The following is a 24,422-nucleotide window of genomic DNA, read 5'->3' on the forward strand; positions in this document are numbered from 1 at the left end:
AGTCATAATAAATGTCACGGTGGGTCAGGTTGATGGTTAGGGACGCAGAGCTGCTTATAACATTTCCTACTTACCTTGCTGGCTTTTTAAAGCGGTGCATCAGAAGATAAAGCAAGAACCAAAAAATACGTAAATGTATGTATGTTTACAAGTTCTCAAAGTAGAATGTGCAACTTACACTTTTAAAAGGAGTTTTAAAACCTATTTCTGAATGTAAACTAAAAATTAGAACAGAAAGAGTAGGAAGAGAAGAAAGTGCCACCTCAAGGGCTCCACCCTTCTTCTGATACCCCATCACTCTAATACCCATATTCTGCTTAGAACTATAGTTCATCTTCCACATGCAGACCTTGTAAGTTCCTTCAGAGCAAGGATTGTGTATTCCTGGACGCTGCCCTTAGGGTCTTTCTCAGACCGGTAGGCTTTGGATAGGTGATCAGTAACTGCCTGTGGTTGATTAAATAGCCTTTCCTAACACTCCAGTCAAATTTTAAGGCCAGCCAGAGATCCATCCTTCAGCTATCTAACATCATGGGATATTTAGTAAGAAGGCCTTAACCCCCAACCACACTGTTCTAAAATTTTAGGATAGGATGGGTCTCCAACATCTTACATAGGATGGGTCTCCAACATCTTACACTACATTTGGATTGCTTTCAGCAGAGTTCTGACTGGTTCTTTGAATCAGTCTTGGCTTTACGTCCAGGTATAATATATTCTGAACAGTAACCCTGTAAATCAGACTCAAATCTTGCCCACAATGTACTTCCCAGAATCATACAAAAGGCAGAAATTTGGTAAGAATTTTCTCAATGATTCTATATCCAGTTGGTGTGAGCAAAGACCCCCAAATGCTGTTAAACTCCTTAGTGATGTGAACCAGATGGAAAATAAAACAAAAGAATTCACAACTCATGTTAGACTGAATTGAATGTCTTTAATTTCACACAATGAATAACATATGAATAGGATTAACTTTTTTTTTAATAGTTAAGTGCTCTATACTGTGCTAACCTGATCTGGTAGCGAAAAAGACTGAGCTTTCTTTTAGAAAAAATGTTTAAAACCCAACATCTAAGACCATGGAGGAGCATGACAGTAAAGCATGCCAGATGTATCTACGCCTCAAATAACAGCAAGTCCATGTTCATTTTAAATGTACAAAAATGCTTTATGAATAAAAACTGTTACAAAAAGAACATTTCAAACAATGTACAATTTTTCTTGCCTCTATATTCAATAAAATACAAATACATTTTTTGTTCTAAAATATGTTTACATACAATCAAAGTAGAACATGCAAATTACACTTTAAAAAAGGCTTTTAAAAACCACTTATGAATACAAACTAAAAATTAGCCAGCACGACTTGTAAGACAATCTTGTGCCCCATTTTTTTCTTTTGAAATATATATATACATATTTAACACATCATGTGCATTTATTATTTAAGAAATAGATTTTTTTTAAAAAAGGAAGAAAAAGAAAGACACCAACCTAAGCTGGAACTGCCCTTCTGTGTTGACCAGTGGCAGCTCTTTTCAATTTTCCCCCCTTTAGTGTTTATTATACCTGGGCAAGTGGGCAAGAGATATCCAGGAAGTTTCTTCCTTGGTTGATATGTGCTTCTAAGACTGTTCCCCAAGTGACTGAGTCCGAGAAGGGAGGCAGACTCATCAGTAGGGCAAACTCTCCAAGAAACAAGAGGCAGGGGGAGCCTGGTATTGTGGAAAGAAACTTTAAAAAACTCCAAGAAAATGCTACGGTATATTACAGTTCGAGTTTCTAGGCACTGTGATGACATTATCTGTAAGCTCTGGCATTTGGACCATTGTGATACTATAGGGTAGTGTTGAGAATAATGTCTATATTTATCTACTTTTACATAATGTGAAGGACTGAAAATCCTGCAATGTAACACTTAAATGGCTTTTGAGGCATTTCGGATTCTGCCACCCCCCCCCCCTCCATGCTACAGTTGGCATTTAAAGGCTTTGGAAATATATGTATAGATTTTAGACAGTTCCCAGGTAAATCTTCCTAGTGGTAGGGAAAAAATATTCTCCAAAAGCTCATTATCTGAATATTGTCGGGTAATAAGCTGTAGGAGTGGGATTTTCTACTTAAGTCCTAAAACCAAATCCTTTATGATCTCCATGTAGTACATCACCTTATACTATAATTCTGTCACCACTTGCTTATCATATTTATAGACCCAGCAATGCCCAGAACACAAACTCCGACTGCCGTCGGCCGTGGCCTCCCACTCCAGACAGCAGCCAAGTTAACAGGCTAACCCTGTCGGCCCTCAGTCACCTAGTTGGGGCTGTCAGTGGCTGTTGAGTCCCAGGCCTGCCAGGTCACCAGCCAGCCCAGACACGCCCTCCTTTCCTTCGCCCCGTCTTCCTCGGGCTGTAGCCGGAGCAGTGCTGTTAGAGGAAGTTAAACTCTGTTCCTCTCGTTTGAGATGAGGGGCTGAAAAGCAAGTGGCTCCCCAGCCACTTAGGAAGGTGGATCAGAGACCCATCATCACCTTCAAGGTGGTTTTTATACAGATTTCATTCTTTGCTCACCCCTAATCAGATTTCCTATAAGTGGGTTCATGCCTGCTTGCTGAAGGCAAGTATTCCAGGAAACAGAAAACGAAGGAATTTCTCTTATTATGAAATACTTTTGGATCTGTTTATGGAGCCTCATGCATCCCAAATGACATTTTCTCTAAATAAATATGCAGCCACAGAAGGCAGTGTTGGGTGACTAGAGACCTCCACAACGTGGATCAGGAGAGCTGGGCTCTCATCCTTGTTCTGCAACCAACCAGGTGTGAAACGAGACTGGCCCAATGTTGAGTCTGGACAGGAGAGGAGAGGCTAATGCAAAGTGGGTAGTTAGAAAATGAGGAAATGGTCATACTAATAAGATGGGTTAGGTTAATGGAAAGCAAAAGAAAAAATAAAAGTAATGTGATACTGAGGGAGGAGCTTGATGGGAAAGAGGGGAAGCCCTGCAGGTGACTGGACTTGCTTCCACCTCCAAACAGCAGGTCAGCCTGTCTCAGTTTTGCTCCTCTGCAGTTTTTCAATCTATCCTTAGGATCATAAATGTAGAGGATTTGCATTTGACTCACATGACAACTGTAGAACTGAATTTACATATAAGGTGCAAGTCTGCTGTATCTCTCCTGGAATACCTTTCATTGGTTTGAAAATTCTAATGTACCCTAATTTGAAATTTCTCACCTACTAGAGGTTAATGCCAGTTAAGCTTTAGGTCCTTCCTTAAGAAGCTTAGAGAGTGCCAGCTTATTCCCCTCTGCAGGAAGACTTAGTCTGCTCACAGATTTGTTTGGGGAAAGAGTACAACACTGGAAGGAAGAGGGGCAAAAGAAAGAATGAAATCAATTATTTTCAAAATCCAACAAAGGAGAAACCACTTTATGGCCTAATTGAAATGAAAATGGTTGCTCTTTCATAGCAATGTGGGGTGAGCAAGGCTAATTTAAACCTTCCTCTTGAGTGACTTTGGAACCACTCAGACATGGCTTGGGAATGACAAATTGAAAGTGGTTGGTTTGATTTTGCTGTTCAACCTGTATGAAATGCCAAAGGTCAACCTAGGTCACAAACTGAGTATCTATGATATAAGCTTTGGAGAACAGGAGAATGCACTCCTTTAAACTTACATGTTGCTGGGATTAAGTGCAACTGACCTAGTGGCAGCACGTGATGTGAAGTCTGTGGCGACAGTGCAGAACAGGATGACTCTGGGTAATTTCAACCAACTGGTGCCGCCATGACAGAGCACTGATGTTTGCAAGCATATTAACCTGGGATTTTAAAGTTTACTCCCATAGATAACCCATCCCTTATTCTCCTATGTTCCCAACAAAAATCCTTCTTTCGCTAAGGAAATAATGTTGTGTTCTGAAGTAATAATATGATTTCCTGCCGTTTGCAATTTCCTGTAAAGAAACTTAATTTGGAGGTAAACCAGATATTCTAATTCCCATTAGAAAATTTAATTCTGTCTCTCAGTGTCTCTTTTTATAATCTATCATACCAGGTATTAGATGTCTTAGGAAAGGTAAGGGGAGGAGTGAGGGAGGAAATTGAAAATACTTTGAAATTTCCACATCTGACTTTTAGAAAACATCTATGGCAATGGAATAACTTCATATTCATTCTGAGTTTCTTAACATGTTTTACTTGGGCTGTGGAGGTGGATAATAGAGATGGAATATCTGTCCACACTAAACCAATGGCTAGAGTACAACTTGGATGAGAAATGTACAGTCAAAACTGACCATTTAAAAAACGATTTGTCACACACAGTTTGCATCCATGCAGACTGATAGATTTATAATTACATTATGTACAAAATGTTTCAGTTTATTAAGGCAACCACAACTTGGATACTTTGTCCAAGGTGGTGTGATACTATTGGAGTGGTGACACCCTTTGAGCATTTTCTTTTTTTTTTTTTTCCCAGATAAGAACACTTACTCCCATTTGCTTTTATGAAAAGAGACAATGTACTTCTATTGTCTTTTTGTTCCCTTTTTTCAATGACCTTTGATAGTTATTTGTATAAAAAAAAATCCACATACCAAGGCATTGCTAGACACTTGTCTTTCTGGTGGGTCTGGGGTTTCAATTTTTGGTGATTTGTCAGCTATCCCATTTTCTATGGTGCATTAAAACCATTTTATTCTGCCTATTCTTTGCTGATATGTTTTAAGTATAAAAATAACCTGGTTGACACCTGGGTCAATGTATCTTCGGATGCTCTAAATCACTTATTTTTAAAAGGCTCTATTGATACTAAGTATTTGTTTCACAATGACTGAAGTTCAAAGCCAAGTTCCTTGGGACAGCATGCCAAGGGTGAACATTACAACACAGGTAAGGTTTGCATTATTTAGGTGTGTACCAAGTTAAAGAAGGCAGCAAGTAAGTTAATGAAAAGGCATATGGGAGTACAATGGGCAAAGAAAAAGTAGGAACAGATGATTCTAAAAATCATTATATGTGTGATAGAGGAGACACACAGAAGAATTATGAATGCATGTCTAAGGCTGCCTATCACTACAATTCCACCCTCTGATGACAAGTCCATCTGAGAAACTGTATTGTTAACGTAAAGATTCAGGTCACCTGAAGATGATGTTGGTGCCCCAAAGCCTAGCCGAGATTGAAAAACCAAAAGAAATAAAAACCAATTAAATGGAAGTGGCTTACAACAAAGCCAGCTGAGAAATTTGCGGCTTTTCTCCCCTTGGAATGTTTCCTAATTGAGGGTGTTCCCCTTTCAATTTTCCTGGCCAGCAAATGCAACGGAATCAAGGGCGCACCTTGGATGCGGGAGGTCTGGCGGCTGTCGGAGAGCACCACCGTCTTTCTCCTCCTTGATGGGTCTTGTGCTGCCTGTCAAGGATCTAGCCATACTGAAGTGCCCCTTGGCTGGGAACTGCTGTAAAGCACAGACACACTTCTTTTGAAGACGTTCCCCTGCTTTGCTTTCCCAAGAGCTCCTGAAGGCTCAGCCCCGTCATCTGGCCCGAGTCTGCCTGCCCAGCTTCGGGAGAGAAGGGCATTCGGACCCAGCCCCGGCTCTCTGCACTTCCAATGCGTCAGTTTCCCCAGCCCCAGGTTCTGACGCCCAGGCCCACCCTAGGGAAGGACATCGCTCTCACTCCCTCGCGACTTCCTCTGCCTTTTGGCCTTCACCTCCTCTTCCAGGGGAAGGGGCTGCTGCGGGGGCGGCTGCTGCGTGGGCTGGGCCGCAGGCTGAGGTTTGTGTTTCCTCTTCCCGCCTCCTCTGGGGGTCTTGGGCAGAGGGGGCGGCGGCGGTGGTGGCGGCGGCGGCGGCGGCGGTGGGAGGGGCGGGGGCGGTGGCGGGGGCAGGGGAGGAGCCTCCCGGGCCATGTGGATGACCGCCTCGATGGTGGCCATGATGGTGTCTTGGCTGGGGGCCGGCTCCAAGACGAGCGGGCTCAGGCTCGGCTTCTGACCCCTTTTGCTGGGAAGGTCGATGCATTTTTCCAGCACCGGCATTTGGTCTCTGGAGTCCTCATCGAACTGCGTGGGCTGCTTCCGGGGACGCCCTCTCCTCTTCTTGACGAAGTTGTTGCCTGTCTTTGATTGTCTCTGCAGCCGCTTGGCCTTCAGGATCTTGTTCACATGGTCCAGGTTCTTCTTGGTGGACAGAATCTTGGTGTAGTTGCACATCTTCCGCACCTCGCACTGGATGGCTTCGATCTCCCGCCGCTTGAATCGCTTCTTCAGCGAGGAGCTGGCTGCGGGAAGGGAAGAGAGAAGAAACTGATTACAGGATGCCAGACTGCCTTAAACCTAGTCTTCTCAGTGACAGCTGGCATTATATTTGGCTATGAAGATTATGGAAAATTAATGCTATAACTATGACGCAGTACCCACTATTTCTTCTTTTTCCTTTATTAAAAGTAATAAAAATAAACATGGGTTGAATATTACGTGTACAAAGCATTTCATTATTTCAGTCTCTACAACAATCCCATGAAATACACTTGTTCCCATTTTTAAGTTTGGAAACTGAGGCTCACACAATGTAGGAAGATCTACCATAGAAATCAATGTCAGAATCACAATATAAATTCTCCCATTACTTTCTCCTATCATAGCTTTTATATTTTATTCAGCCCTTTGACATTTGATCTAATTCAATTTAGCATTAGGCTATACTTCATCTTTTTGTAAAAGATGCTGAATGGAAAAAATGACAAGCAGCCCTCTGGATCAAGCAATCTGGATCATTCATTTGTACCGTCAGCCTCGAAAAAGAGGTGCCTTGATCTGAACTAGAATATCTAACCGAACCTATTGTATTTCTAACCCTCCTCCAATGACAGAGGGAGGATACTTTTCAGGAACACTCTATTTGGGATGATCCCATCTCTAATTTTTTCCCCAATGGTCTGGACTTGTCAGCTTGCTTGATGATGTCCAATTGACCAAGTCTTTCTTAACTAGTTCACCTTCTGGAAACCCCAAGGGAAATACCAGCCAGGTGTTTCTGAATCATTTACACGCGTGCTACCGGGCTGTTGTTTGCAAGGAGCTCTTTTCATGTCCTGTTGGCCAGATGCGTCTCTATTTTATGAGCCAAACTTCTAGTCGCAGGAAGTCCTGTACTGCCGCCACTAAATAGCCTTCAGAACTGCTTCATTTTGAAGTTCAGACACCATAAAGTGTGAATGGCTTCAAGACGTAGCAGACCTTTCCTCCTTGTATTGTTCACTAGAGGCAAACGTGTACATATATGTGTATACACACATATACACAGGCACTCACACACGTCCTGATAACCCATCTTCACACTGGCTCCTCCCTCTGGCTACTTATAAGCTTAAGAAGTGTGTCCTTAGTGTTTGCTGCTGTGATTTACACTAAATGCTCATCCCCAAAGAAGCCCATGTAGTTGTCGTCAACCCTACAAAACGTTGCAGGCCTAAAAACAAATGTGTTTCATTTTAGCATCATGGTTTGTTGTGTCATCCCATATTTTTTCAACTACTAGTGGACCAGAAGAATAAATATCTTAAGGGAGATGAGGAAAAAATGCTGAAAACAAAGACACTGCTGTCACTTACTCTTGGGCACTCCTGCTTGGTTCTTTCCCTGCTTTTCCCCATTTCTCTCTCATGTTGTGCCCGACACAGATCTCCCAGAAGGTTTTATTTGAAGTTATTTATGTCACAAGTTTCATGGAGTGGGAAGCTCTGAGTTCCACAGGACAGGCCAAAATGGTACTGCTTTTGGCCAAAGGTCATTGTGAGACTTACTGTGCAATGAATAACTACTGAGCAATCTTTAAAATAAGTTATAAAGATCAAAATAGAACAAAGCCAGAGTGAGCTTCTGCCTACAAAAATAAAATTTTTGTACTTAGTGTTGTAAAAGGAAAAGCTTGCTTGATTTTAAATTTTCAGATGCAGAGACCAACTTTTGTTGGTCTTTATGTCCCTCATAGGGCATATCATGGTGCCTTGTACATGGAAGGGATTTAAAAACTGTTTCTCCACTGATGAATCACACTGATTGTTGCTGCCTTATAATCATATTCTTCTCTAAAGGAGTTTTAGTTTGGATTTTTAAATCGACCATTGCAAATATAGTGACACTAAGAGCAGGTCTCCATGTCAGAGCTAAGCCATTTACCTTGTCCACAGAGTTCATGAGGAAATGAAAACTAGTCAGAAATACCCCACAAAACATTTGGCATTATTATAAATAAAAGTTCCAATTGCAGTTTACCTTCTTTTCAGTTTATATCATCCAAAGATAAGATAATGCTATGTGACACATAATACAGCATGCAGGTACAAAGTAAATCATTTTGGGCAATTAGTTGGCAATTTTTGACTGAGTAAAGCTTGACTGGAAAACTCCGTGAGCTGAGCTGGAGATCATTTGGGGCAAATATAACCAATGGATATTTCTTCTCAGTACTTTTATTTTTTAGCATGAAATGTCAAACAAACAAAAAGGAACCTAGTAGATAATTCCATATTCAATAATTTGTTAGATGCTGCATAATTTTTTATTAGGCCCTTGCATTGAAAAGTGATTATGAAATAAAAATTTATTCTGATTACTGTAAACCTACCAAACAATAATAAAAACATCATAACCAACTCTTTTGTACCCACCATTCACATTTAATAAACATTAACTTTTTGCCATACATGCTTTATTTTTTTTTTAAGCAAGAAAACATTTTAGGGTCAGCTAAGTCAGTGCTCCATCATCAATTCCATTTCCTTTCCTTTCCCTGCTTGAATTTGTACTTTTACTGCATATATGTGAACCCATATTGGTAAAAATTAAAAGTCTGAAACTACCTAATATGTATAATTCTGTAAGGAAGTAGGAACACTTGCAGAGTGTTGGCAGGAGAGCAAATTGACACAATCATTTTGGAGAACGATTGGGCAATAACTACTAGAGTTGAAGATGGGCGTGCCCAGTGCCCCAGAGATCCCAAGGCCAGGTCACCTCTTTTGCTCATATGTAACAGGAGGCCAAGGACATCCCTTGAAGCTCAGTGTATGTTACAGAGGACTTAAAACAATATAAATATTAATTAAAAAGATAATGAAGCACTGCAATACATTCAAACAATGGAATATTGTATACACGTCTGTTGTAAGGAATAAAATACATATAAATATATCAACATGGTTAAATCTAAAAAAAAACTTGAATAAAGCAAATAACAAAAGTATTTGTAAGCATATCATTTATGTAAATTTAGAAATACACAGATCCCTTGAATTTTTATTTCATTTTCAATATCCAGACGTGAAGGTTTAAAGTGACCCCAGTGCAGATTAACTGTGAGTCAAAGACTGGGTGGATGAGATTTCAACACTTCTTCCCTCCAAAGCTACCTTATGGGACTTCATCAAGTCTCTAGAGTAGCGTTGTCCTATAGAAATTCTGCAGTGGTGGAACTGGTCTATATCTATGCTGTCCCATACAGCAGTCACTAGCCACATGTGGCTACTGGGCACCTGACATATGGCAAGTGATTGAGAAATTGACTCTACATTTAGTTTAATTTAAAGTTAAATAGCTACATGTGGTTAGTGGCTACCATACTGGGCAGCTCAGCTCTAGACCTAAGTACCGCGGAATACAGAGGACACACCGAGATCCATTCAGTAAAGCAGTCTGTGGGAAGCTCAGGGCAAACAACCTGGCGCCTTCAACAAATAAGTTGCGAGGTTGGGGGGGAGGGTGGAATTGTAAATTAAAAGAGAGAAGAGATAAAAAGATCATATTTGGATACCAATTTAAACAATCTGTCAAAAGAGATATTTTATAAATTCATGGAAATTTGAATAATGTCTGGGTGTTTCTTGATATTATATAATTATTGCTAACTTTCTTAGGTGTGATAATTGCATTGTGATAATTTTTCAAAGTACCTGTCTTTTAGAAATACATACAAAATTATTAATAGATGAAATCATATGATATCATCTGGAACTGGCTTCAAAATAATAAGGGAGGGAGGAGGGGAGTGGAAATATTCCTAAAACAAGATTGAAATGAGTTGATTATGTTGAAGCTGAGTGATGAGCACACAGAGGTTTATTATGCTATTCTGCTACTTTGGTATATACTTGCTAGTTCCATAATACATGGTTAAAAAAATATAAATGATTAGTGTCAGTAAAACATCTTTCTCAGGATGCTAGGACTGGCAGGGGGTGGGGGGTGCTCTGGTTTTCATATTCTTGGGCTTTATTTCACCTAAATAATTTTAGAAGAATAAATGTCCTCAGTAAAGGGCATGCATAATCTCCCTAGAAAACTCCTGCTGGTAGCTACCCTCCTGGCTGAGTGGGAGGAAAGAATGAATGAGCACTGTGGGTTTTATGTTGTGACCAACTGCATAAACATATGTCATGGTCCTGTCTCCACTGAGGGCCTTAAGTGTTAAGACTTAATATCCCTCTTTCTTTTTCACAGTACACTTTTTGGGGGGTTTCACATCTACTGAACATCTGAATTTTATTTTGTCCTTTATGTATTATCCAAATTTTCAGTGTAGGCTCATTACTTCGTGTGTGAACAGCACCAGAGTGCAGGTCAGTAGGAAGGGCTCTGGGCAGGGACAGCTGGAAACCAAGCTGAACTAGAATGAACCTCTTAGCCCCTCTGGGTCTCTCTTCATCTATTACACTGAACAGTTAGACTAGATGCTTCTGTATTTAAAGATTGCTATAATTCTTACCTATACTCATTATCTATTGCCTTACCAAAAGTGAGGTGGCTTTCTACGACATTTATTTCATCTAATAATTTTGAAATCCTAGTGTGGTGGAGAGGAGGGCTTTGGACTTGGCAGGGTTTGATATTCACAAATCTTTCTCCTTACTGCTTATGATTTCACTGTTCCTCTAAATGTTAACAGATTTTTCTCTCTTCAAATTGTTTCATTATTAGACAGTAATTTCTGGGCTCTTGCACCAAGATTGATTCCATATTTGCTCTCCTTCCTATAATTGTCCTATATCTTGCCTGTTCTTTGTTGGCCTTAAAGAATAATTATGAGTGGCCAAGGCAAAATATGAATTCATTTCTTCGTAACTCTGCAATGCAAATCATCTTGTAGACTTTTTCTGTACCTAAAATTGCCATGCAAATGATTGAGTTGGTTTTGATCCAGATCTAGATTTTCTCTTTGCTCCCATTATCAGATGATTGGCTCATCAGTGTTTGTTGATTTTGCTACTTCTTTTATGATAATCAAACACTGGACTTATCACTGCTTTTGCACACTGACTTTATACAGATGTCGTGTAAGCACTGTGAGCAAGGTAAGGGCTAATGAGGCTTAGCTGTACAGAAGTTCCTAAGAAATAGGTGCTAATGGTTTGGAGACTTTGCCCATGTGTAAGACACATTCTAGTTTTATAAAGTTTTGGATGGGTCAGAGAGGGAGGCAAATTTATCTCTAGACTAATTAGAATTTTTCTTGATGTTTGAATTGGGAAGGTAGAGAAATATTGGGGACTGCAGAACTGCCCGGAGTGGAGTTGCCCTCCAGATGGACAGGGCTGGAGAACCATCAGCCTCTGTCAAGGCACAGAGCTGCAGTGTGAATTGCTTTGTATGCTGATACTTAGAAGATTCTTCAAAGGCAAAGGCCATGTTTTCCCTCTGTACTCCCAGTTATTCACACAGCAGTACAAGATTTGGTACGTAGTACATGGGCAGCAAACACAAGTTCAAGAGAATTCAATTGTTTAATGTTCTCCCATGAAAATGTGCATTTTTTGGGATACTTTTGTACTTAACTCAATAATGATCTTGTTTTCCAAATGCTGCTTTTTATTTTCTAATGGGATATATGAAGCAACTTGCCTTGGCAAGCAATCTTTTTTCCTTCTTCCTTAGAATTTAAATTAACCTTTGTGTCCTGGTCTTAAAAGCTCGTTTGAAAAAGATGGCAAGTTGCCTTGGCTGGTGAGGCTTCTGGTGGTCAGAGCACATCAGAAGAGTCACTGCCAGTCATCAGCACACATGCTATATACCACTGCTTTCCAATTTGAAAGCCATAATTTAGAGTTAAGTGTTAGCAGATGTGGGGCATTTGTCACGATAGAATGGTACTTCCATTCTGCTCTTAAAGTCACCTTAATACAGTTTGGGGTTTCTCTGAAAATGTGACTAGCTTGTTTAATGCACAGTAACTGCTTGACTTTTTTTTTTTTTTTTTTTTTTTTTTTGCAGTACGCGGGCCTCTCACTGTTGTGGCCTCTCCCATTGCGGAGCACAGGCTCTGGACACGCAGGCTCAGCGGCCACAGCTCATGGGCCCAGCTGCTCCGCGGCATGTGGGATCTTCCCGGACCGGGACACGAACCCGTGTCCCCTGCATCGGCAGGCGGACTCTCAACCACTGCGCCACCAGGGAAGCCCACTGCTTGACTATTAAATGACAGCTTCCTCTTAGGGGTTTATTGTGAAAGAACATTCCATCTCAGCTGCAATGGATTAGGAGACCCTGGTCTTTGTTTTGCTCCTATTTCACATTTCTCCATGGGAAAAGTGAAGGTAGGAGGTGAGGAGCGGTTCGACTGATGGAGAGGTGAAGCGGTGGGTGTGCGCCTGCATGTTTATGTGTGGGAGCTCCTCTCTGCCTCTCCAGATCTGATCCTGTTCTAAATTGGCAGCCTCTCAAGTGGGGTGCATGTTCCCAAGGAGGAAACTGGGCTGCAATAAAGACATATTATTATATATAATAATATTTTTGTGTGAATATATAATATATATAAAAATATATTTTATAATATACATATTTTATGTAAATATATGTACATATATGTAAAAATATAAATTTGATGTATTTAACTTTATTATATATACATTTTTATATAATATATAATTATATACATTATTTTAATTTATATTATTTATATCTTATCTGAAAAATAAGAACTAAGTTAAGCATTCTAATGCTTACTATATGGAGCGATGGTGGGTGATGCCCTTATTTGGGCTGCACGATGTGTCACCTGTCAGTTGGGCATGATGTTCCTGGGAAAAGAAGAGACCACATGCATTCAAGGGGCTGATGGCATCCCATCAGTTTATTCCCTTCAGGTGTTGTCAGGTCCTGAACATGGTTTAGAAAATTAAGATCTTTAAACAATAAAAAAAACTTTAACAAAAAATAAAAATACTTTGTAATGAGGTCAGGAATATCCATGAAATATGTTATATACCACAGAGAGTTTTATTGGTTACCTTGCAGTAAACTGTATAAAAGAGTTGCTATTTTCAAAGACAAATTTGGCAATTTTCTTCTACTTTGAGAGAAGTGTTCTAAATGTTTTCACCTTCTCAGTGCTGTCAATGGGCTGTCTGTAATGTTACCTAGCAGTTGTCAAAAAACAAAAAAACCCCTTAATGTCCCTTTAGGGCAAAATGGGCAAAAAGTAACTGCTTTTAGAAGCAAACTCATACTATGGAGACAGCATTTTTTAAAATTGATTGGAAATGTTTCCATTTTTGACAATTTTGTTGCTGAAAATATTATAACCTATAACATCCTTAAATATGCAAATTAAAAAATCTTGTAAACAGAGTTAACTTCCAAATGAAGGGTTTCAGAGATGTGAACTCATTAAAAAAATGCAATGTCTTTTGAAATGCAAGACCATCTGACTGTTAATAAAGGAAGTTGGTTAGTTGAATTTCAGCAAAAAAACCCTTTACTTAATTGATGGATGGGATTGAAAAAAATAGTATTATGATTTAAGCAAAATGATACGCTGTCTCCTTTTGGATCTACGTTTATGTGAAATATCCTTTTAACCTATAACATCTACTAACAAGTATTGAAACAAACTGAATTTGAAATGAGACCTTCAAATTGCTTAATCACAAGTGTTAGAAGAACCCCAAGATTTTCAAAAAGAAGTATTCAAACTCAGTCACTTGGTCCTCTCTGAACATTATTCAAAATATTAATATTAGTAAAAATTTGTTTCATTAATAATACAGTTAAATGAAATTTAAATTTATTTTAAGAATATTATTTATTTCAGATTTATCTCACCTTTTAAAGTTTACATTTTAAAAGATGAGTACACATATTCTAAATATGTATTTACATGGGGTAACTTCAAAATTATGTTACCAATATCATTCATGATCAAAAATTTGAACTGCTTAAAAGTTTTCCTTTGTTTTTCTAGACTCTTGAAGACTTCATTCATACAGTATTTAATCCTAGAGGAATTTAACTTTCTATGAGGGCAAGGCCTAAGAAGCCATTAAAGCTTCTTGAAGACAGCATGTGTTCTTTGTACCCCTCATAACAAAGAGCACAGCTCCTTTCTCATAGTAGATGCTTGATTAATATTTCCTGCTAGATCATTTCAGATTGTAAATCCTAGAAGCCAAAGCCTAATATCATTAATCTTCCTATTCCCTAGAGCACCTTTAATTGAATTGCATGTAATTCCAAGGCAGTCAAGAGTGTCCCATCCATGGGACTCTGGAATGGGATTTGATGCTGACCTCCTTTATTCGGTAAGGCAGTTGTGTGGTCCTGGTCCCTAGGTTTTCAGAATCCTTGAGTTTTCTGACCACAGGGTAATAATGCCAGTCATTTCATGAGCCTGGAATTTGGACAAACCAGCTGTGGCTTTGGACAGATAAAGGCAGTGGTAACTTGTCTCCAGAGACTAAGATTTGCAGAGACTAAGATGAATAAGAACACTGCCAGATTGTTCAGAGAACCTCTAAGGAAGGGAACCAGGGCTTTGGCATGAGAAAGCTGGGTGAAGGGTGAGAGTTCAGAGATCAGAGAACTAGAAACAGGGGCAACTGTATCAGCCTCTAAGGTGCACTGTGCATATTATTAGTAGGAATTGCCCAGGATGAATCCACAGAAGAATTTTAACTCTGGGAGTTCTTCTGGGGGTGATACTTATTAGAGTCAGAGTGGGTTGGCGAGGAGTGAATTGTGAGTGGTGGCACTCATAAACTGAGGAATACTAGGGACATTTAACCCCTCTCTGTTTCGATCAACTCTGGCTTTTGTATGTTGCATGTAGCTCAAGCCCCAGCAGACTGACTAGACAACGTGAGAGGCTGGATAGAAATGCAGTTAATGCCAAAAAGTTTGACGCTACATCTGTTGAGTCTCACAGCATGCCAGGTGGTCACACGGCGGGGGTGGCTGCACGCTCTCAAAGGGCTCTTTATATTTCTTCTTTCTTTCCTCTCAAATGTGGCATAGCAGTATCCTTAACCATAAATACCATCCCTTATATAATACTCCAACTATTGTAGATGCATGTTCATACTTGATTGTGAGAGATTTCCTTTCTTTTAAATTTGGAAAAAAAAATTAGAAGAACAAAGAATAATGTAACAAACATGCTCTCATGAAAATTTTCACATTTTTAATATTTAGGCTCAGATGAAATAAATCCTTATTGACCGTGCTAGAACTTCAAGAATTACATCAAATGGTTGGTATTCATGTTCTGTTTTCTAACTGGACTTAATAATTGCATTTGTTTACTTAAAACTCAGACTTTTGTTTACAATCTGTTTACAATTTGTTTTGTTAGAAAACATATTGACCAGGACGTTAGGAGAATGAAGTTCTCATCATGACTTTTCACCCCTCAGTTCTCTGCCTTCAGACAAATCTCTTAATTTCTTGGCAGGACCCTCACTTCAGAATAAATATGATTCTGTAAAAATAGTTATACACCTCCAAGTCTTCTCTGTTCTAGGTAAAATATCCTCAATTCCGTCATCTGTGTCTCATGGGAGATTACTTCTAGGCTATATTCCATTTTGATTACCTTCCTCTGGAGATTTAATCATCTGACAAATCCCACCTTAAATTTTGGTGCCCAGAATTGAACTGATTTTCCAAGTATGAAGTGATGAATGCATAAGGCACTACACTTCTATTAATGTTCTATTAATGTGAGCTACATTAAAAACAGACAACCAACAAAACAACCTGCATTTTTTTTGCAGCAGCAGCAGCAATATCACACGGTTGGTTCATATTAAATGGAAGCTCAATTAACGCTCTTAAACACTTTCATAAGTTTGGCCACCAAACTTGGCCATTGCTATGTGGAATTGGTTTTTGAGCTTAAAAGCAAGCCTTCTATTTAAGTCTACAAAATTTAATTTTATTGGTTTTAGTCCATTGTGAAAGTCTGGAATCTTATTTTTGTTTTCTCAGAGAGGGTTCATGTTTGTGAGGTTTCCAGAGAGTCTGAATACCCTCATGTCAACCTTCCCTTTAATCCCTCTGGGCATGATTCATGTGACTTAAGCGCCTGCTACTATTTTTCTCTTTATTGAAGTTTTTCAAGAAAAAATGTCAATTTATACAATAAAATATCCCTGAATTCTTCATAACACCAGCAAGCAATTTATACCCATTGCTTTAGACTTTCACATATTTTTGTTTCTGGTTAGTAGACAATGGATGTACCACAGAAACAATAATTTTGCATAGCCTACAGGTGTATGCCCAACTCTATTATTTCTGCCAGAAAGGATATTGCATCTGATGTTGGAGTGGGGAAAGAAAAGTCTTACATTTTTCTTTTATCCAGAGGCAATTCTCCTACCCTAGTGGGAAAAGAAAAGAAAAAGACAAAACAATGCTAGGTGTGGTTCCAGTGCTTTCCAATTTCAGCTGGAATTCAGTGAAATAAAGTCCTCTTCCTAAAAGCCATGAAGCACTTTCATTTCAACGTTAATCTTTCTGGTCCCCTGTACATTGCTTATATCTCTCTGATAGCACTTCACATAGTCTGTCCTGTTTTAAGATTATGGGATTAATCTGCATTTATCTCTTTTCTTAAATTGTGTTTTCTTAAGGCACAAGGACCATATCTTAGCCATTCTTATGTATTCTTAGAACAAATATGGATTGAGCCCACTTTGTGCCAGGCGTTGTGCTAGGCACTCAGTTCCAACTTCCTCCTACTGGGGACCAGCACAAGCTCAGCTGACTTACTTGAAATGGAATCAATCCATATGACTCACCCTAAGCCAACACTTACCATCTATTTTGTAAAATCTGTGTGTAAAATAGAAAAGGATTTATTGAAGGGGATCCAAATCACTGTAAATTAAACTAGATCTTCACATATTTTAGCGATTCCCTACTCTCCTCAGAGCACCACTAACTGTTTGGAGTATCCAAGCTATGACAAAAAGCACTGAAGTACTGTGAAATATAGACTGAAATCCAAACCACCCCATAGGAGAAGTGAAGCTTCAATGACAAAAACAAGTTTGGAACTTATTTAGCACCATTAAGAAAACCAGCTTGAACATTTAAGTCCACCGATTGATTAAAACAATTGGTCCCCTGGAAAAGGGAGACATGTACATATTATATATTAATTATGTAACACCAGAAATGAGAGAGACAGAGCCAGAGAGAGAGGAGGGGTGGTGGGTGGGGGGATGAATGGTCTTTTCATTGCTGAACATTTGGATCAGACTTATAATGGTTTATTGCGGGGGAGTGGTCACGTGCTCTCTTGGCAAATTATATATACATTCAAGTTGTGAGCACTATACCAGTAGGTTGGGGTTTTTGTTTTTGTTGCTATTGCTTTACCTTTTTTTTTTTTTTCAAATATAAGCTTGGACAGACTTAACGCAGCAAATACTTCTCAATTTAAGATTTGACAATTTAACAGGAAAAAGCTCATTCATCATCTTTCCCTTTTAGAAACCATAAATTATTGGCTCATATACCATGTGGCTCGGATTCTAGGAAAAGTTAGTGTAAACAAACCCAAGTTACAATGAGTGGAGTAAGAGAGTGAGTCATAAACAAAACACAGGCATATGCTCTCATATAAATAAGGGCCTGGATCATCAGCTTCCCAAAGTCTGCTTCCCATTAATTACACAACAAAATGAACTTTCCATATGTAAAGCCCAAATCACTTAACTCTGGCAACTTGTATGAGACAAAGACCAGGATTGGACCTAAAAGGCACTTACAAAAACCTGAATTTCAAAATAATGAAAGTTCTCTCAAAATATTTTCAGGTATTGGAGGGCAAGAAAATCCCTTGGAGGAGTGTTTCTGAGCACTGAAACTATTCCCAGCAACCCAGGAACACTGCTTGAGGCTGGTCTGATCCCCTGCTGAATTTAAAGGTAATATCAGGCTTACTCTCTTTTGTTCTGAGCTCTGTCATCTTTATGGGGCAAGTCCTGGGTCCAGGCCACACAGGGTGTTCACACACATTGCTGGAATCACTGAACAGTTGAAATTCCCTCCATCAGTACTTTCTCTCTGTCCTTAGAAATTGTCCATTGGTACACAGACTCACGTTTTCTTATTGTTGTATGAAGGCTAACTGGTCTCCCTTAGTTTAAAGAGGTTTCAAGGAAACAGAACAATTCCTAGGGAAGAGGATTCTTCAACAGGTGAGAAACTTTGAGAGAGATGGTAAGCAGCTAAGTTCTCTCCTTTTGTCTCTTTCGAAAGTAGACCTCATAAAGCAAACTAATAGAGTTACTTACAGAGGACAGTAAAATAACAGATGTCACATTTTAGGAGCTTGGGTGGGGGAGTGGGAGAAAAAGAATTTTTATTCTTTGTTGGGGGTGGGGTGGGGTGTACGTGTTCTTGGATCATTCATTTACTCAATGATTGTTTTTGTAGCATGTACTCTTTGTGTTGTACCATAGACCATACAAGGTAAGTGGACAGCATCATCTCTGCTCTCATATGAAACTATGGGAAAGGGGGAGAACCTAATATTTTTGGAGAATCTATGGTGCAGTCTGCAGTACTTCACATATTTCCTCATTTAATTGTGATCACAACCATGTGAAGACATTACTATCTCTGTTGTACAGAGATGAAAACTGAGACCTCAGAGGTTAAATAATTGCCTCAAAGGACACATCTTAGAAGTCATGGACTCAAAGATTCAAGCCAGGGTTACCCTATTTCAAAGTGAGTTTCATACCATATTTCCTTAAGAAGGCAAAAAAAGACAAGGAGCTGGACAAGAAATGAGAAAACCTGGGTTTCCTGTTAATTTTCTACTAATGACTGCATCAGAACACCAAATTTCTCTCAGTTTTACAATTTCAAAGGCCTTTTCTAACCGCCAAATTTCATAGTTGAATAACACAAGGTATTACTACAGATCACCTGCCCTACTTCTGCTAGACTAGGCCTTCTTGCATATTGTTTTGATCCTGCTGCTTTCTCCAGGTCAAATGCCTTTAAGGGTTCCCTATAGGGAGCCAGACAGCCAATATAATGAGTGAGGTTGGCCAGGATTAGGAAGAAAGGTGGGGGGAATAGGGGAGAACATGGGAAACTAAAGAGAATATGGCCCATCTAATGGGGCAAATGTTATTCTGTATCAATCATTGTTGCCAGGTAGGAATCTAAGCCCAAAGTTATCAGATAATATGAGTTTCAAAAAGCCAGAACTCTTGATTATTATGTAAATCTCCTGATGTTTACAATCTGCAGATTAATTAATTAAAAAAAATGTATAAACCTGTGTAGGCCAATCAAAATACAACTGCAGACAGCTATTGGCCCATGGCTTTATTTTGATATCACTGTCCTTCAGAAGGGTCACCATGACTCATTCTAGAATTTCAGGGACTCTAGGTTCTGACCCTAAACCTCTCTTCCAGCCTCATCTGCCGTTATTTCCACATACACTCCTGTCTTAGAGATCTCTGTGCTTTTAATTTGTTCCATCCTTAGAAGGCCATCTCAACTCTTCTCTTCCCAGATCATCTCAGTGTCCTAGTGTAATTAAATTACACCTAGGCCAGTATAATCTCCAGCTTTCCATTGAGAAGCTCATTCTGAAAATCCCATAGAACTTCTGAGTGAAGGGAGACATTTATGTGTACAAGTTCCTCCTTCTTTGAATAAACACATACCCATGCACAGGTCATCTCAGTGTCCTCTGAACTCCCTTAGTGCCCTTCAGTTGGAAACTAATGATTTCTTGGTTGCTAAATGATATAGCTCTGTTAGTATCTGAGATTATTATTCAATCTATTAAGTTAAAAATATTACTTGGCCATCTCACGTCTTAGAGTCAGGCCTTCCCAAATAGTGTGAAAGTTCTCCTAGGGCAAGCACTAATCTTTACTTGTATGTATCATTGTAGCAGGTACTTAAAAAATATCTGACAATTTGTAACAAAGCCTTATAGAAGTTCCAGTAAGATGAGCTCAATATGAAGCCCTAACAGGTAAGGGGGTGGGGTTTGACAGTGCCCTGAGATAAGGGTATTTGGAGGAGGTAGTGAGGATAAAACTTCTAAAGATAGTTAATGGGTATTATGATCTGAGTCATAACATGACTAAATTATGACAACATGATTAAATCCTGGAATGACATGACTTCATTTTTAACATGAGAGGGGGCATAAAATAGTGATCTATTGTTTTGAACATGGGATTGGTGCTGTTTCATTTCTTTCTCACCACTGCCTAAAAAGCAGAAATTATTTTTCTCATTTCACTGGTAAGGAAACTGAGACTCAGAAGTCTCATTTAGACTGTGACTCACCTAAGGAAATGAATTAAGTACTGCAGGCTATGCAGTAACACTGGTCCTTGAATTTCAAATGCAGCTTTCACTTTACGTCTGTGTGGTAGCCAGAAAGAGTCCAGGTTTCCTAATTCCTAGCAGGTAATATTTGTAATTCAGTTCACTTCTCTGAGCTCAATTTCCTCAGCTGCAACATGAAGGGGTTTGCAGAGATCTGTTCTAGTCTATTCTAATCCAGTCTTGTCTAGTCAATTCTCGTTTAAGCAGCAGGAGAAGGAGGCCCCCTGGGAGGTGCTCTGGGATTATTCCAGTGACCCTCAAACTTAGAGTGGAGAGGGTTGCGGGTGAGTTACACCTCTCTCTGTGTCTTTCTGTCTGTCTCTTTCTCTTTGTCACACCTGTCTATTCTCTCTAAATTCTTTCTCCAGTCTCTTAGACTGACTTACAGTCTGCCTGGACCACTAAAGATCATTCTTAATGACGGTCATTACACAGTTCTTCCACGTTGCCTGAGGCCATTTCCACAGCAATAAGCAGGAAAGACCTTGTCCCCCTTCTCCACAGCTGGGCTCAGTATGCCAACTTCACTGGAACCAAGAAGTTTTTCAAAAACTCTCCATTAATTACAGGAAACCCAAAGCACTGTCCCCTCTTCTCATTAACACAGTTGCTTTCAGTTGCCACTACATTATCTCACCACCATTAAACCAACAATCTAATTAGACTTCTGGAAATGGAAAAAGCCAATGAATAAGGCAGGCGTGCCACTTTCATCTCAAAACTGATCATAAAATATTGTGCCCTTTTGTTCTTGTCCACATAAAATCTTCCCTGGAAGAGTGTCCTTTCATTCTCTCCTATTTATAAAGAGGAGTTTGAATATTTGATATAAAATGAGTATCTTAACAGAAATTGCTTCATGTTTGGGAGGTTTTCTTTCCTGCATTTCTGAGCGTGGAGTCTCATTACAATAATCGTACCTGACTCCCCCTGAGTGTGATGCCTCACAGCCAAACCTCCCACTGGGTTTCAATGGAGGTGTGAATGATACTATCACTGGGAAGAAGGTAAAATGTATTATTATCATTACTCGATTTTTAAGAGGGTCTGACTGTGGCAAGAGGTGGTTGGGAGTATAATCTGTACAAAACATGCAGAGAAGATAAATTGAGTTAAACTTCTCACAGACACGGCACTTTCCAACCTGTCATTAAACCTTCTGTCTTTCCTAAAATCTCAGCTCTGGATAGAGGAAAATTAGTTAAGTCCAGTCCAGGCATGTTTGCCGAGTATCTACTATGCACCGAGCACTGCACGAGCTTCTTGACACCCAAATATGATTATATGTTGCTTAATAACAGTGTTCCTGGATTTTGTTTCTCTTGTTTTCATCCCATTGAACCCAAGGTTCTGAGAATTCATGGGATACACAATACTCATTGAATGGGACAAATCTTAAATAGGAAATGGTTGCTGCCCTCAGGAAATCAATACTCTGAACAGAATGCAAGACTAGCGTATATAAAATAATTAAATTACACCTAGTCCAGTAAAATCTCCAGCTTTCCATTGAGAAGCTCATCCTGAAAATCCCACAGAACTTCTGAGTGAAGGGAGACATTTATGTGTACAAGTTCTTCCTTCTCTGAATAAACACATACCTATGCACTACACATACCATGCCATATAGGCTGACTCCTTAACTTGAAAATAATCTTCCCTGGAGGATATCCTGGTGGATTAGCCCGGAGCTAGTCTGCCGTTACTGAACAGAAGATTCTGGAGGCCCCAGGGGTCCCTTTCAGGTTGCTCCCTCTGCTGAACAGTATCAGGATGGTTTGCTGTTTCTGGGGCTGCCATGGAAAATAAAGGCAAATCACTGCCTCTCAGCTCTAATAAATATCATGCTAGAGTATATGTTTTCATGCACCAGATGGTTTTGTGCAGGAAACAGTTGTTCAGTGCATTTTGATGAATACTTAATGATTAGCTGTTGTTTGCCCACCTCAGTGCTAGGTACTGGGGTTTCAAAGTCAAATAAGGCCTGACAATAGGGGAGTGGACAGTGCAGCATGAGACACAGACACATTAAATGTAGGGACCAGTGATCAACCAGCTTGTAGGGAGAGGATCACAGAGGATGTGGTGTCTAACTTGGCCGTGGGGTGATTCTCAAAGTGGGTGTAAGGGAAGGCTTCCTAGAGTTGAAGGCACCTAAGCTGAGTCGTAATCATGAATTAGATATCCAAATAGCTTGAGGAGTGGGTGAAGGAGACAGGAACAACCCAGGGTGGAAAATAGGTAATAGCAATAACAATAACAACAACAATAGTAGCAGCAACAATAGCACAAATTTGCTGAACTCTTCCTATGTGTCAGTCACTCTGCTAAGATTTTTTTTTTTTTTTGCGGTACGCGGGCCTCTCACTGTTGTGGCCTCTCCCGTTGCGGAGCACAGGTTCCGGACGCGCAGGCTCAGCGGCCATGGCTCACGGGCCCAGCCGCTCTGCGGCATGTGGGATCTTCCCAGACCGGGGCACAAACCCGTGTCCCCTGCATCGGCAGGCGGACTCTCTACCACTGTGCCACCAGGGGAGCCCTCTGCTAAGATTTTTCACAAGGATTACCTCATTTATTCCTCACCACAATCCTCTACACTGGGTGGCATGCTTTTCTCCATTTCATAGGTGTGAACACTGAGGACTGAACACCCAGCTGCTTTAGTGCAGTATTAAACTTCCAATGCAGGCGATTGGAAGCAAGAACACATGCGTTCAACTAGAGCACTGCACAGCCCACAAGTGGTGTCAAGAAAAATGAGCCAAAACTTAGAAACAAGGCAAATGGAAGGGTGCATGTCCTTGCGGAGTTTTAGTGCCATCTTATAGGGGATTCACTATCCACTACTAATTAAGCCCCAGATTCTGCCAGGTAATATATTAACTTGTAGATTTTTGCCCAGAAAATATGCAAATGATTCCTTTCCAGTAGAAAAGATAAGCCCAGAGGTTATGGTTTTATTGTCCATTTGGACATTAACTGAACAATCTTGCTCGGCATTCTTTCTCCAATGCCTACATTCCTGTAATTGCCCTTTTCTTCTAGTTCTAATTCTTTTTGGACCAGCTTTATCACCATGTTGGTTTCCTCATTAAAGAATTGAATGAATCCTTGACGTGAGTTTTTAGTTTTATGCAAATTCCACTCTGACAGTGGGGATTCCAAAGGAGTTTGGTGCTGGCTGACATTTCCAAGGAGATGGGCCCAGATTCCGGAGAATTTGGTGCTTCTTGGGGATGTTTACAGCCTTAGCCACGGAACAGCTCAGCTTTTCCAGAATGTCCAGTTTAAATCAGAAAATAGCTTATTTTCTCCTTTTCGGGCAAAAAAATTGGAAGTTTTTCAGAAGGGCTTTGGTGTGATGGGGTCTTCAGGGAAGCATGGAAGTTTGCAGCCCTGCTGGATCTCTTCATGGCCCAAAGCCAAAGCGAGAGGGCTCATCAAGAACCTCATGTTCAGTAGAGCTCGCTAGGCAAACAGAGTGATTCTGTGCTGCTTCAACATGGGCTGGTAGGTAGCACTTTTCAGAAAATTTGAATGATTTGTTTTTAAAATAAAGCTTTATTTTCTCTAGATCTTTTTGAACTTTTCCTACTGTATATTTTAAGTGATTAATCTGGACTTAGAGAAATTTATTTTACAACTCGATGACTTCTTTGGTTTGTATACTTATGGCTCTTGGATGTTTCAAATCCTATTAACTTGCACATTTATTTGCTCTATTTTGGTTCTTTTGGAAAGACAAGACTTTTGGCTGAA

At 39.8% G+C, this 24,422-nt stretch overlaps 1 protein-coding gene across 1 annotated transcript in view; it reads right to left on the minus strand.

Moving 5' to 3' along the window:
* Positions 1-917: 917 nt before the first annotated feature.
* Positions 918-24,422, minus strand: part of SETBP1 (SET binding protein 1) — a 374,804-nt gene continuing 351,299 nt past the window's right edge. The window contains exon 6 of the mRNA XM_029221193.1: positions 918-6,295. Coding sequence (XP_029077026.1) covers positions 5,670-6,295 — 626 coding nt within the window. The 3' untranslated portion in view covers positions 918-5,669. The remainder of the gene's footprint in view (positions 6,296-24,422) is intronic.

This window comes from Monodon monoceros, unplaced genomic scaffold (assembly GCF_005190385.1).
Source record: "Monodon monoceros isolate NGI ecotype Baffin Bay Population unplaced genomic scaffold, NGI_Narwhal_1 Super_Scaffold_1, whole genome shotgun sequence".
Taxonomy (NCBI): domain Eukaryota; kingdom Metazoa; phylum Chordata; class Mammalia; order Artiodactyla; family Monodontidae; genus Monodon; species Monodon monoceros.